The sequence below is a fragment of the Drosophila navojoa genome, chromosome X (assembly GCF_054131105.1).
Source record: "Drosophila navojoa isolate 15081-1374.11 chromosome X, UAZ_NAV_1.0, whole genome shotgun sequence".
Classification (NCBI taxonomy): Eukaryota; Metazoa; Arthropoda; class Insecta; order Diptera; family Drosophilidae; genus Drosophila; species Drosophila navojoa.
Genome location: NC_142895.1, coordinates 18,796,776 through 18,809,748, shown reverse-complemented (window position 1 = coordinate 18,809,748; position 12,973 = coordinate 18,796,776). Strand labels below are relative to the sequence as shown.

At 39.7% G+C, this 12,973-nt stretch overlaps 1 protein-coding gene across 10 annotated transcripts in view; it reads right to left on the bottom strand.

Annotated features, from left to right (window-relative positions):
• LOC108657281 (uncharacterized protein CG43867) overlaps positions 1-12,973 on the bottom strand; it is a 133,411-nt gene that overhangs the window by 98,007 nt on the left and 22,431 nt on the right. For 2 of the 10 annotated variants that reach the window (XM_089264863.1, XM_089264864.1), the window contains exon 1: positions 10,295-11,240. The exons of 7 other annotated variants lie outside the window; for them this stretch is intronic. In XM_089264863.1, coding sequence (XP_089120989.1) covers positions 10,295-11,077 — 783 coding nt within the window. In that variant the 5' untranslated portion in view covers positions 11,078-11,240. Of the gene's footprint in view, positions 1-10,294; positions 11,242-12,973 lie in introns of those variants that run through there. One more of the 10 variants, XM_089264858.1, reaches the window with a different exon arrangement.

Here is a 12,973-nt window from a genome sequence, read left to right as displayed (position 1 = left end):
GAATTCATATGTTTAATAAAATCTACACGTGAGCACGAGCACGAACACACGCGAACGAGCACACACACGCACACACACACACACTGACAAAAGGGCAACCTGAATATGTACGGTGGTATATGGCAACTGGCAACTGGCAACTGGTATCTGGATTCTGTAAATCTGCGAATCTGAAGCGCAAACAGAAACTGAATGCAGCCGCGCACAAAAGTATGCAAAAGAAAGCCAACCAAAAAGCAAGTGCTAAGCGTGGCAGAGGGAGCGAAAGAGAGGGGGCGTACAAAAGAGCGAGAGAGAGAGAGAGGGGGGGGGGGGGGGGGGGAGTGAGTGAGGGGTATGCTAAGAGCGTGAGGGTCTGTGCTGATGGCAGCTTGTTGTTTCTGCCTTCACTTATTTTTTTCAGCTTTTCTTTTTGCGTAGTCTCTCAGCATTTCAATAGTTTGCCTGATGACAAAGACGATGATGATGAGTGCAGCTACACACACACACACACACACAAAGTGCCTTTTATGATGTGTGTGTGTGTTGTAGTCTCAAATTAAAATCATATAAAATTTGCATACTTGCTGCGCGAAGATTTACTTCCGAGTTATCGATAAGCACACAGCACAAGCAGCCACGTGTATCGATAAATAACTTGCTGAGAAGATTTACTTCCCTGTTATCGATAAGCAACGACGTGTATCGATAACTCGATAAAAATTAAAATTGCATTTATCGATATACATCACATCACATGCAGCCACGTGTATCAATAACTTGTTAAGAAGATCTACTTCAGAATTATTGACAAAGGCATAGCAAAAGCAACCACGCGTATCGATAACTTATTAAGAAGATTTTCTGCTGAGTAATCGAAAAGCGCAAAGCTCAAACAGCCTCGTTTATCGATAAATAACATGTTAAGATTTAGTTTTGTGAAAGACGCACAGAACAAGCGGCCACGTGACTCAAAAGTTTACTTCAGAGTTATCGATAGGCGTACAGCGCAAGCAACAACCAGTATCGATAAAAAAAATTGATGACCAGATATCCTTCTGAGTTATCGATAGGCGCATATCATAAGCAGACACTCATATTAATAACTTGTTCTGAAGATTTACTTTTGAATTATCAATAAACGTTAAGCACAAACATCGATACACTTATCAATAAATAAACTGCTAATTTGGTTATTGGCTATTAAATTCATTAACTACGATAGACAATAACGTAATCACAGCAATCAGTTTGAGCCCAATTATCGATAAATTCTTTGGTGTAAAATGGAGAACTGTCGTCAAATTGAAACAGCAAAACTTTGCAGCAAAGTTTAAATGAGCGAAGCTCGAAAACTACACACTAAGTGCGCCAGCGATGGGAATTGACGGAGGCGAGACGACAGAGAAAGCAGACGAAAAAGGAGATAAGACGCAGCATGAGGAACGATGGGAACAGAGCAATTGTACATAAAAAGGTAAGGATATGTGCCATAGGAGAAAACTCATTTCGCCAGGGCGAGCAGCAGGAAGCGAGCGAGCCGTTGGCACATTTTCGTGACCTTATCGAGCCGCTGAGCTAGTTGAAGAAACTTGGTCAAGTTGTTGCCAGGCCGCACACTCAAACACACACACACACACACACAATGGCATCCAATTGCCAATTGTGATAAATTGTACTTTTAAGCAATTTAAACCCAAAACAAAAAAGTTGAGGCAAAGCAAACCGATACGAAACAGCCCCTCATCAAAGTCCTCGTCAAAATAAGAAAACAAGCAAAAAAAAAAAGGTTGACTCTCTGGCTGGACTTAAGATATTGTATACCGCATACCCAGCACTGAAAGGCGAGCAGCCAAGCAGTTCGATCATTAGTTAGGCTAAGCGTAGTGTTAGCTTTTGTAATACCCTGTAGCTCATTGCCTAGGCATCTATACCTTATAACCTGTAGTGCTTGCAGATTCGCTTGATCCTTAGTTAAGCTCTGTTTAACGTTTGCTCTTGTATACCCTATAATTGAATATTACCTTATGCAGCCCTCCTCATCTCCTGCAGGGCATTTTTGAGTCGCGCTTGCCTCACTTGAGTTTTAAGTATGTAAAAATACTTTACTAATAATGCCTCAATTGTGCGCCATTTTGAGGCCTCAGCTCGTCTCCAGCTTTATGGCAGCGGATACGCTTGTCAGTAGGCGGCTGATTTCGGGTCTACGAACCAGACTGCAGACTGATGTGTGTGCCCGTGTGCCTGTGTGTGTGTGTGTGTGTGTGTGTGTGGTACACATGTGTATGGGGCATTACCCTAGTTAAGCGTACGCAACACTCGTTGCAGAATTTTTTCGTTTCGTTTCGTTTTTTTGTTGGGTTCTTTTCTATTTTGATGCTTGTTGTTTTTGGTATCTGGAGTATTAATCCTAATTGAAGGGAAATCCCTTGATGGACACGCACATGGCTAAAGGCGCTGCCCAGAGTAAGAGAGAGGGGCCGGTGCGGGGCGGTGCGATGCGAGCCGGTTAAGCGGTAACCCTTTTCTATTCTATTCTTCTCGTTGTTGTTGTTGTTGTTGCTGTTGTTGTCCTACTCTGGGACAGCTCTGCTGGCCGAGTTCGTTAGTTTTGCCATTTTATGAGGCTGTCTGTGCGTGTGTGTGTGTGTGTTTTGGTTGGTTTTCTTCTATTTTTACTGTTTTGCTCTCATTTCTTTTGTATTTTTTTGTTTCTGCTCTTATTTTTTGTTTTCAGTAAAGCAGCGCTTAAGGAAATCTGCTCTGAAGGGTTGCCCACATGTGAGGCAGCCGGGATTGCCAACATGTGGCGCAAGATAAATGCGTGACGTCTCAAAATTAGCTGCGTCTATCAGTGCCATTCCTTGCACACACACACACACACACACACACACACACACGCACGCACACATGCAGTCTCATTCTCTGGTTTAGCTTATGGCTTTGCTCATAGATTTGCACGATATGCGAAATGAGCTTGATTCCCAATTCTTATCTGACTTTAAAGCTTACCCAAAGCAAACAGAGAACAAGCTGAATAGAGAGAGGGATAGGGAGAGGGTGACGGGGAGTGCAAGAGAGATAGAGCACGATAGGGAGCGGCTACACAAAGCCAATAATTACAAGGCGTTTCCTTTGGCTGACAATAGCTCATTGCTATACGCACTCTAAAAGTGCGGCCAAGTAGAAGCAAAAATAAAAGCTGAACTAAGCACCAGCATAAAGCAACATGAATAAGGGCTTGCTTGACTTGGCAAATACCCTGCATTATCAAAGTATGTGTAATCCATATAGAGTATAGAATAGTGTCTCGATGAGGGTATCAGTTTCGATTTTTTTCAATTTATCAAAAATTATTGAGATTTATCGAATTATCGCGATTTTCTATCGAGACCCGACTATATGCATGCCTACATTTCTCTATATCTCTTTCCACATATCACACATACAAGCCCCCAGTCTCTCACACCCCAATTCGCACAAAGTCTCATGTTGCCAGGGTATCTGGAAAGAAGCGCAAATAGACATTTAATGATTCCCCATTGTCATTACATAAAGGTGGCTTATAAAAACATTATTTCACAATGCAGGTGATGTGTGTGTGTGTGTGTGTATGATTCTGCTTGTGTATTTGTTTGCTTAAGATGCGTATTGTGTAGCCGGTTTTTTTTTTTTTCGGGGCCATGCGGGCCCTGCTGCTCATTTGTTGTGTGGCACAGCTCCCAGAACGAAGGCATTTCATGGCGACTAACGAGCGACCAGGGCATAGCTAACCCGAATCCACCGCCCACACCACACACAATACACCACCCACGCCCACCAGCGTCTGGCAGAGCTCAGGCCCCCTTGTTTTGCCCGCTGCCGTTGGACCCACACGTAATTATGTTAAGGTGTGCATAATTTTTACAACTTCCCGCCCTGCCCAGGCTCATATATATGAAATAATTGTGAGCCGCTGCTGCTGCTGGTCTTCTGGCTGGCCATAAAAGGAAACCTCATTGATACGGCCAGTAAAGTCATGCGAAATGGCGACACTTTCGCCTGCAGATGGATTGAGCTGAGCTGATATTAGAGATAAGAGATGCGAAGTCTGCTATAGTTGCAGCTGAATATTTGATAGTTCGGCATAATCTAATTGTGATCAATTTAGGCTCAAGCTGTTGCCCCATTCGACCGACTGCTGACCTTCTGAAAAGACTTGGGGCAGCTCACAAATACAATTAAGAGTAGGGCGAAGAAAATGCTTTGGCACACATATGAAATTTCAAAAATAAACGAAAAGTCGCCATTTGCGGATATTCGTATCTTAATTCTCACATCAAAATGTCTTCTAAACAAAATACGTATTACACAAATTACTTCCTCAAAAAAAATAATGTCAATTCTTAATCTGAATCTCTTGGTAGGAAACATAATAAACAAAGAATCAGCATCAATTATTACAAACAGTTAACTGTTCTTTCAGCTTAATGTACTTCCCAGTAATCTTAAAGACCATAAAAATAACATGAATAGCCCATTCGACTATCCACTTCATCGCATTCTCCATTCCATCCTCACAGCCTGTGAATAATTGAATTAGGCTCGATTAAAATCTTTGCCCAATAATGAATTAACAAGTCTTAGATTTAGCGATGAATATTTTGCTCACTCTCAATATTATCATTTGATAGTATATATATAGTAATATATAATATAATATGATATGATATATAATATAATATAATATATAATATAATATAATATAATATAATATAATATAATATAATATATAATATAATATAATATATAATATAATATAATATATAATATCCTAAAAAATTTGATTTACCCAAAATTCTTTTCTTTCATTTAATTTCGTAGAAATTTTCATGAATTTAAGTTTTATATTATATACGATCATTATTCTATTCTTGTAATTCCTCTCTCTCTCTCTTTTTCTCTCTCTCTCTTTCTCTCTCTCTCTCCTTCGCTCTCTCTCTCTCTCTTTCTCTCTCTCTCTCTCTCTCTCTCTCTCTCTCACGCCCCCTCATATATAAACTCATTTATTCCCTTCATAGATCTAGAAAGTTCGATTTCTTGCACTTACTTCAACAAGCGCTGCTCCTCAGACAATTCACAGTCAAAGTCGAAGCAGCTCGGCTCCTGGTCAGTTGATTTCAATGGAAAGTTGACGTCGAGTTCAATGAAAGCCGAGCGCACAGGGCGCATGCTAAGCACCTCTCGATGGGAGACCTATGGGTGTGTCTGTGTGCCGGCTGGGGCCAGTTGGATCGGTTTCTTTACGTTGCGGGCAGCACTTGAGAGAAACGCAGCCACAAAGTTTGTTGATGATGCCGAAAATGCTTCAAACTTGCGCCGCAACTTGATAACAACTTTCGGCTAGCTGTTGTTGTTTTCCAGCCCCAATTCGATTTAAGTTTCTCTCTGTCTCTCTCTATTACTCGCCCTCCCTCCCCTCATACTCTTAGTCGAATCTATTGCCGTTTTGCCTTTGACCCCGTCATTCGTTTATGGGCGCAAAGTTTTCGCGCCCAAGTCTATCTAATTTCCAGGCTGTGTTTATGACAAACGTCAAAGTGAATCGAGGCAAACTTTGATTGTCAGCGAGTGGCCCAGTTTATGGACAGGCTCTGCGCTTGCTAGGGGCGCTGTAGGGTAGGGCCAAACAATGAAATGTCTGCATATTTTGGCACATTATTCAAATTGCTATTATGCACGCGCCTGGCCAGAAAGTATGCCACAACAAAATTGCAATTGCAAAAGCGAACGGTGAACGGTGAATGGCGAATGGCAAATGGTAATAGCAACAGCCGCACCGCAGGTCCGCATAGTGTCGCTCCTCGACCCGCGACCGGGGCAGCCTGGGCCCCTATTATGGGGCACCGCAAATGCAATGCAGAAGAAGCTAGAAATTGCTACCAATACCTACATCAGCCATCGACCCATTAAGGGTCGCGGGCACACAATGCTAACCTGTGGCAATGCGACACTGCACAATAGAAACACATGGCAACAACAACAAGAATAACTACAACAATAACTAATAACAAAGGTGAGCTCAACTGGGGAATATCCTGGGAATGCATTTTGAGCGTAAATGGAAGTGGGAAATGATTAGGCAAAGGATTGTAGCGAGTTCAATGTTTCTTAAAAGAACTAACGAATAAATTGATATTGATATATAAATATTATTCATGGGTGTTAAGGGAAAGTATGGGTAAGAATTAGATACTGACATACATATAAGTATATATAAATCTTTATTAAAAAAAAGCCAATATTAGATTAAGACAGATTCAGTTTGTTTTGTCAATTTATGTCTCTACAGTTTTATTACAATTTGACGGACCCATTTGGGAACCCTATATCTTTTAACAAAGTTGAGCAACAGAATGCCGTACAAGGCGGCCATTTTAGAGATATCATATTCAATAACTGATGTCAATAAATTTACTTTAACCAAAAAAAATTATAATTGTCAGCATCAACAAAAGGGATTTGCTCTGATTAAAAAAAGGGTTGAGTCCATCGAATATGGGCAACCTTGCAGGGTTGCCAGATGAATCCGTCGACTAGGGATAGTACATTGAGCACGTTGCTGCATTTCTTTCTAGAATCGAGCTAAGAAATTTATAAATTTCTTTGAAATCAATTCAAATATTCATATGAGTCAAAAATGATTAACAGAGAGAGAGAGTGAGATACCGATTTTGAATAGGTCGAGTTTGCATATGAAACTGAGAAATAGACCTATATACATGCACATATCACAATACATTATATCAATATTATTTATATATTTGTTTACGTCTATATACTTAATTTCGTAACTTGATGAATTCAGTCTGCTTCTTCTTCAACTCGTTTAACCTTATCCCCTTAGTCTCTTATCTAACTTCTTACGACTTGAGGCCGCCGTAAATACTCTGATAGCAGCTCCATCATACCCGCTTTCGGCGTATTCGCACTGGGCATAGTTGGGCTCACATGCCACAAAGTATGCAACGGTTTCGTTTAGTTTCGCATCGTTTCGCGCTGCCGCACGTGGAGTTCATTATCGCTAATAAAATGCAAGCGGCCAAAATGCCGTAACAGCCAGAGAAAGAGAGAGAGAGAGAGAGAGAGAGGGAGGCAGTGAGGCATATACGTATACGTAATGCAAATATGCACGCACATAAATGCAAACCGTTACGTCCCGGACGACCGCCCCGAGCTGGCAGCACTGTTGCAGCCGACCATTTATGCATTAGGCATTCTTTCAGAGCGCATAACAAATTTAAATTGTTTGCATACCACAGAAAAAAATCTGCACTTATATATACACATATATATATATATATATATTTAAACAAAAAAAAAAAAAAGGCAACGCTAGAAAATGAAACGGGCGCTGGGTAAATCTTGTCGCATATTATTTATGGGTCGGCTGTGCGCTTAAAAATGTTCAACACGTAAAAAGCGTTGCAAATTTTTTACTCTGCCGGACTAGGCTCAAAATTTATGACTGCAGACAGACAGCCAGCCAGACAGGTCATGGCAGCGAAGCGAAAGCAACTAAATGCAGCAGTGAGTGAAATGCGAGAAACTAAACGGGAGAATGGGCGACAGAGAGAAGCCGAGCCAGACGCAGAAGAAGAAGAAGAAGAAGAAGAAGCTGAAGGCAATGCACAGTGGTTGCGCCCATAGGCCAAAAGTCAAAAAATCCATCGCAACCAATTTTGACAAAACCCACACAAATTGACTCTTAAATGTGCAAACTTCTTAATGGCAAACCGGGTTTTCCTAGATTTTCACTGGTACTTTTTAAAAATAGCATTGAAATGCCGAAAACGTGCTCATTTTCGCACAGCTGATGCGCTCAGTAAGCTTTTTTTCACTTTAGCGTTGCATTTCAAAGTGGTCATACGTTATCTTAAGTGGTCCAGATTAATTTTTTTAGTATGGATGTTGAAGTACAAGGTGTTTACTCTAATTTCCAATCAAAATTGCTAGTCAACTAATCAAATTGTTATTGTTAAATTAATTTGTTTGATTTAATCTTTTTATGTATGTTTTTAAGCGCCTTTTTTATGTTTAGGTGGACTTTTAGTTATGATCCCACAAAATTCCACAGAAATATTTTATATCCCCGTATTTGTCTGACTTTGAAGGTAATAAATGTGTTTAGTTTAGGTGCCAAAATTTGCCCATGCATTTATAAACGTAAATAAAGCGACGGCGTCTCCCATTATAAAAGGTCAGCTGTGCCCTGCGAAACGTCTGATTGGCGTAATGTTTTGTTGTTTTTGTCTCTCTTTTCGTCGTTTGTGGTTATATATGATTTGAAAATTGATTATTCTTTTATTAATTAATCGTTTTTATTTGATTTGGTTGATTGAATTTCGTAGACAATTTTTATAGGTGTGTTTTTACGCGCCTATATATTTTTGATTTTTGGTGCACAACAAATGGAACCAATGCAGAAAAACTAAAGACACTGATAGAATTTGTACACATTGAAATTAAAAAGAGCCGACCTGGATGATTTGCCAAAGCGTATTTCGTTCATTTGTAAAAGATTCGCAACTCTTTGGCAAAAACACAATCGTACAAAATTCTCTGTAATGCAATATCAAAATATTTGGCTTAAAGAAAAGGAAACAATTACATTGCGCTGTGTATACCCAAAGCAACTGTTCATCGAGTCAAAGAAAGTTACCTTGCACAAAAAAAAAAAAAAAAAAACCAAATTATTGAACAGTACATTCAAATTATTATTAGAAGAGTAAATATATGTAAATATAATCATAGAACTTGATAATTTTAGTTTTTCTTACTATTTGCTTCATTTATTTTTAATAAATCATCTGTTTTGTTCTAATGTTATATTAGAAAAAAAATTTTTGTTGAGGTTACGTATTGGTGTAGGGTGTTGGTGGGCTATACGACTTATTTAGGCATGCTATATTACTTATTATATTTTTATAGAATTTTGGAAAAAATTTCATCATTTTATCTCCACTAGAAGTACTTTTGGCCGCTCTCCCCATACAAGCGCAACCACTGTGCAATGGCGACACTGAGCAAGGAGCACACTTCAAGAGCAGTCATAGATGTTGCCATTGCAACACGCTGCTTAGTTGTTATGGCATTGCCCTCAAATGCGGCAAAGGTATTATTAGTTCGAGTATTATAAGCATAAAGAGAAGAAGAGCCAGAGGAAGGCGAGGAGCAGAGAAGTTTACAAAGTCATAGAAAAATAAGGTTTCAGCTCCATTTACAGCAGAAGGTAAGAGCAAAGCAAAATTGTTTGAATCTCGAGTCGTGTCGATAGCATTCCCATTGTCAAATCTTTGCTCAAGTTCAGGTCAAGCTAACTGGCAGTTACTGACGAGTAATGCTAATAAAAATGTTTATAATAACTGTTTGATAATAATCGAATCTCAGCAGGTCGATAATACGCTTATAGTTAAAGTTCAGCTCAAGTTAGCTGGCAGTTAACTGACAGTTATCGTCAATAATGCGAAATGAAGTTTAACTACAATGGAAGAAGAAGAAAAATCAAGTTTAAAAAGTCAGCCCCATTTACACCATTTACAACAGGTAAAGGCAAAGCAAAGCTGTGATAATAATCGAATCGAATCTAAGCAAGTCGATAACATTTCTATTGTCAAATCACCGTTAGAGTTAGCTGCCAGTTAACTGAAAGTTACTGGAGAGTAAAGCTAATTACAATATTCATCACTTTGACAAGTGCAAAATGAAGTTCGATTATTATTGAAGAAACAGAAGAGAAATAAGTCTAAAAAGTTATAGATATATCTATTATCAGCTCTATTTAAGCAACGCAAAAGTGTTCTACAATATAATCGAAATTGATATAATTCCTAGTTTTAAATTTTGCTTTGGCTTAAAGTGAACTTAGCTGTTATTCAATTGTCAGTTATCTTTCGTTATAATTATATAATAATATCAAAGATTGCAGAAATCTTATTTAAGAATATATGTATATATATAGTATGCACATATACATATACAACATATACAGTATGTATATATACAGTAGAATCCTGTTATAACGACTCTGCTTATAGCATCCGTACGGTCATTACGACGAAAATTCTGCTTCCCAGATAAACCCAAATGAGCCAACTTATAAGGTTACATCGTCTACCGGTTATCGAACTCTGCGATAATTTTAATTTTTGTATATTACAAATATATTTTCTGCATATTGTATAAATGCAAGCTGAAGTTCAATTACATTTGATCTGTTTTGAACGCGAATCAAGTGACTTGAATTATGATTAAAGTTGCCTGGAACGCCTCTTACCTTGCGCAGCATGTCGTCCAGAGAGTCGACATCGAGTCCGGCGTAGTTGTTGTTGAACTGGCTGGAGCAGTTCGAGGAGGTGCTGGTGTAGCGCTTGCGTCGACCCAGCGCGGGCGAATTGACCAGCGAACTGGGCCCACTGGAGCCCACATAGCCCAGCTGGGCGGCGGCCATTAGCGGATAGAGCGAATGATGGGGCGGCAGATGTGGCACATGGCCGACGGTCATGTGATGATGCGTCGAGCCGCCAGCCGTTGAGCAGCAGACGGCCAGACAGCCGCCCGGTGGGGGTGAAGCACCCGACAGCTGTTGTTGTTGCTGTTGTTGCTGCTGCTGTTGCTGCTGATGTCGCACCGTAGCAAGTGGTGAGGGCGGCGCCGTATGGTGCAGCTGCAGCGAATGATGATGATGATGATGCGCATGCGAGTGCGTGCCGTGATGCAGATGATGATGCAGATACGCCTTGGCTGGCGAGCTATTGCCCGAGGAGCTGTTCGAGGTGCCGGCCGTAGTCGTTTCCGTTAGAATTGTATTCGCACTCGAAATGCTGCCAGTCGTCGGGCCAGCGGCAACAGCCGATGCAGCCAGCTCCGTGTGCAGCTGCTGTGTGCCGCTTGTTGCATCGCTGGACGCCGCCAGTTCGCCGTTCTGGTGGTGCATGTGTCGCGTATGGCCGTGATGGTGCTGCTGCTGCTGTTGCTGTTGCTGGTGCTGGTGCTGCTGGTGGTGCTTCTCAGCGGCCGACGCATCCACCAGCATCAGCGTCGTGCCGGCAGCATCCATGTGTGGCTCCACGTTTGAGCAAGTTGTCTCTGTGGGTTGAATGGCGGATATGTGCGTGCCTCTCGCTCTATCTCTCTCACTCTCTCCCTATCTGTCTCGCTCTTTCTTATCCTGATTAGAGCGTGCTTAGGGCTGCATTTTTATTTCATTTTATTGTATTTATTTGAGGTTTTTTTTTTTTAATTATTATTTTTTCTTTTAGTTGCCTATAAAATATGTTGATTCTATATATGTGTAGGCAGAGTGTTGGCATTTGCGCGTGGCAAGGCATTTGTTGCATACCTCAATGCCGCTAAAGGCTCTCATTTCACTCACACATACACACCCTTTCCCTCCCCCTCTGTCCACACAAAACAAACGCCTGTCTGGCGCTGCAAATTTATGTCGGCGCTGCGTTTTGTTTGCTTTTTAATTGCATGCCGCATGCTGCATGCACTTTTAGGCGTCGCCCACATGATTAATGATTACCCAGAGAGTTCGACTCGGCCCTGGCATCGCCAGGAGCAGCGCGCTGGTCTGCTGTTAACCACAAATGCGCTGCAGTAACTGAAACTGAAAACCGATTGTTGTCATTTGCCATTTGATGGGCGCAAATCGAGGCGACAGGCCCCATAAAGTAGACAACAAATATAATAAATATGTTAAATATAAATAAATGCGCGGCGCTCGCAATTGAAATTGCCAGCCAATATTTCGAGCTGAGTGCATAATAAATAAATAAGCTCACAGCGCACAGCGTGATGCAAATTCAAAAAGAAATCCAATCAAATATGCGCACAAATTAATGAAAAATATTCAAAACTGGCAACAACAACAATTAACAATTAAGCGAGTATTGGCATGAGATACCCTATAAAAAAAAAGAAAGAAATGCATATATCTAACTTTTGTAGATTCATATGAGGAATTAAATATCACGCTTTCAAGTAGAAATGCTGTGCAGGATTGTTTAATATTATTTTATATTTGAAAAATTAAATATTTTTTATTTTTTTCTATATTAAAACGTACTTCTACATTCGCAAGTGAAAAGCTACAAAAGAGTTTCCTCCAAAAGAATTTCTATATATTTACTTTTGGAATTCAATTTCACGCTTGTAGTGTGAAATACCTAAGAAACTATTTATTCGGATAATTTCTATATATTAAAATTGACTAAATATAGCCCACTCTTAAGCTGCATTTCACAAATACTTATAGTTATACTAAAACTATTTATTCAAATAATTTCTAAATATTTTCTCAAACTCTCACATATTAAAACTTATTGAAAAAGCCAAAATTTATGCCTCCTCTTCAGCTGCATTTCACAAATATTTGTATTTATTTTCATATGAATCGCAGCTATATTCATGACACACATACAATCAATATACAAATTGATCTACTATAATATGTGCGAATCAAATTGGATGCAACATCAATAGGTGCAACGTGTGGCAGGTGCAAAATGAATTCACACTTTTCAATTTGCATATTTCAACTGTCAGTTTACGTGCTCGTTCGAGAATTAAATATGCTGTCAAATGGCCAGCGCGTGTGATTCACTATAATTAACTTTGATCTAATTACAATGCGCAACAAAGCAAATATGAGCGAAAAAAAAGAGTGAGAGAAAGAGAGAAAATATATTAAAATCATTTATTCATATTGAGACAGAAAATTTCAAATTAACCACAAAAATTAACTGCGGCTAAAAAGCAACAAAAAGAATATAAAATAAATAAATAAATAAATTGTGCTGCAGGCGACTGCGTAATGCTCTATCATAGAAGAATTTTCTGTTTGACTAAGGCAACAGCATGCTGATCTATACATATTTGATTAAATCAAAAACAAATTAGTAAATTCTTGGCATCATGAGACATGTGTGCAAATTATTCCCATTGTTGCTGC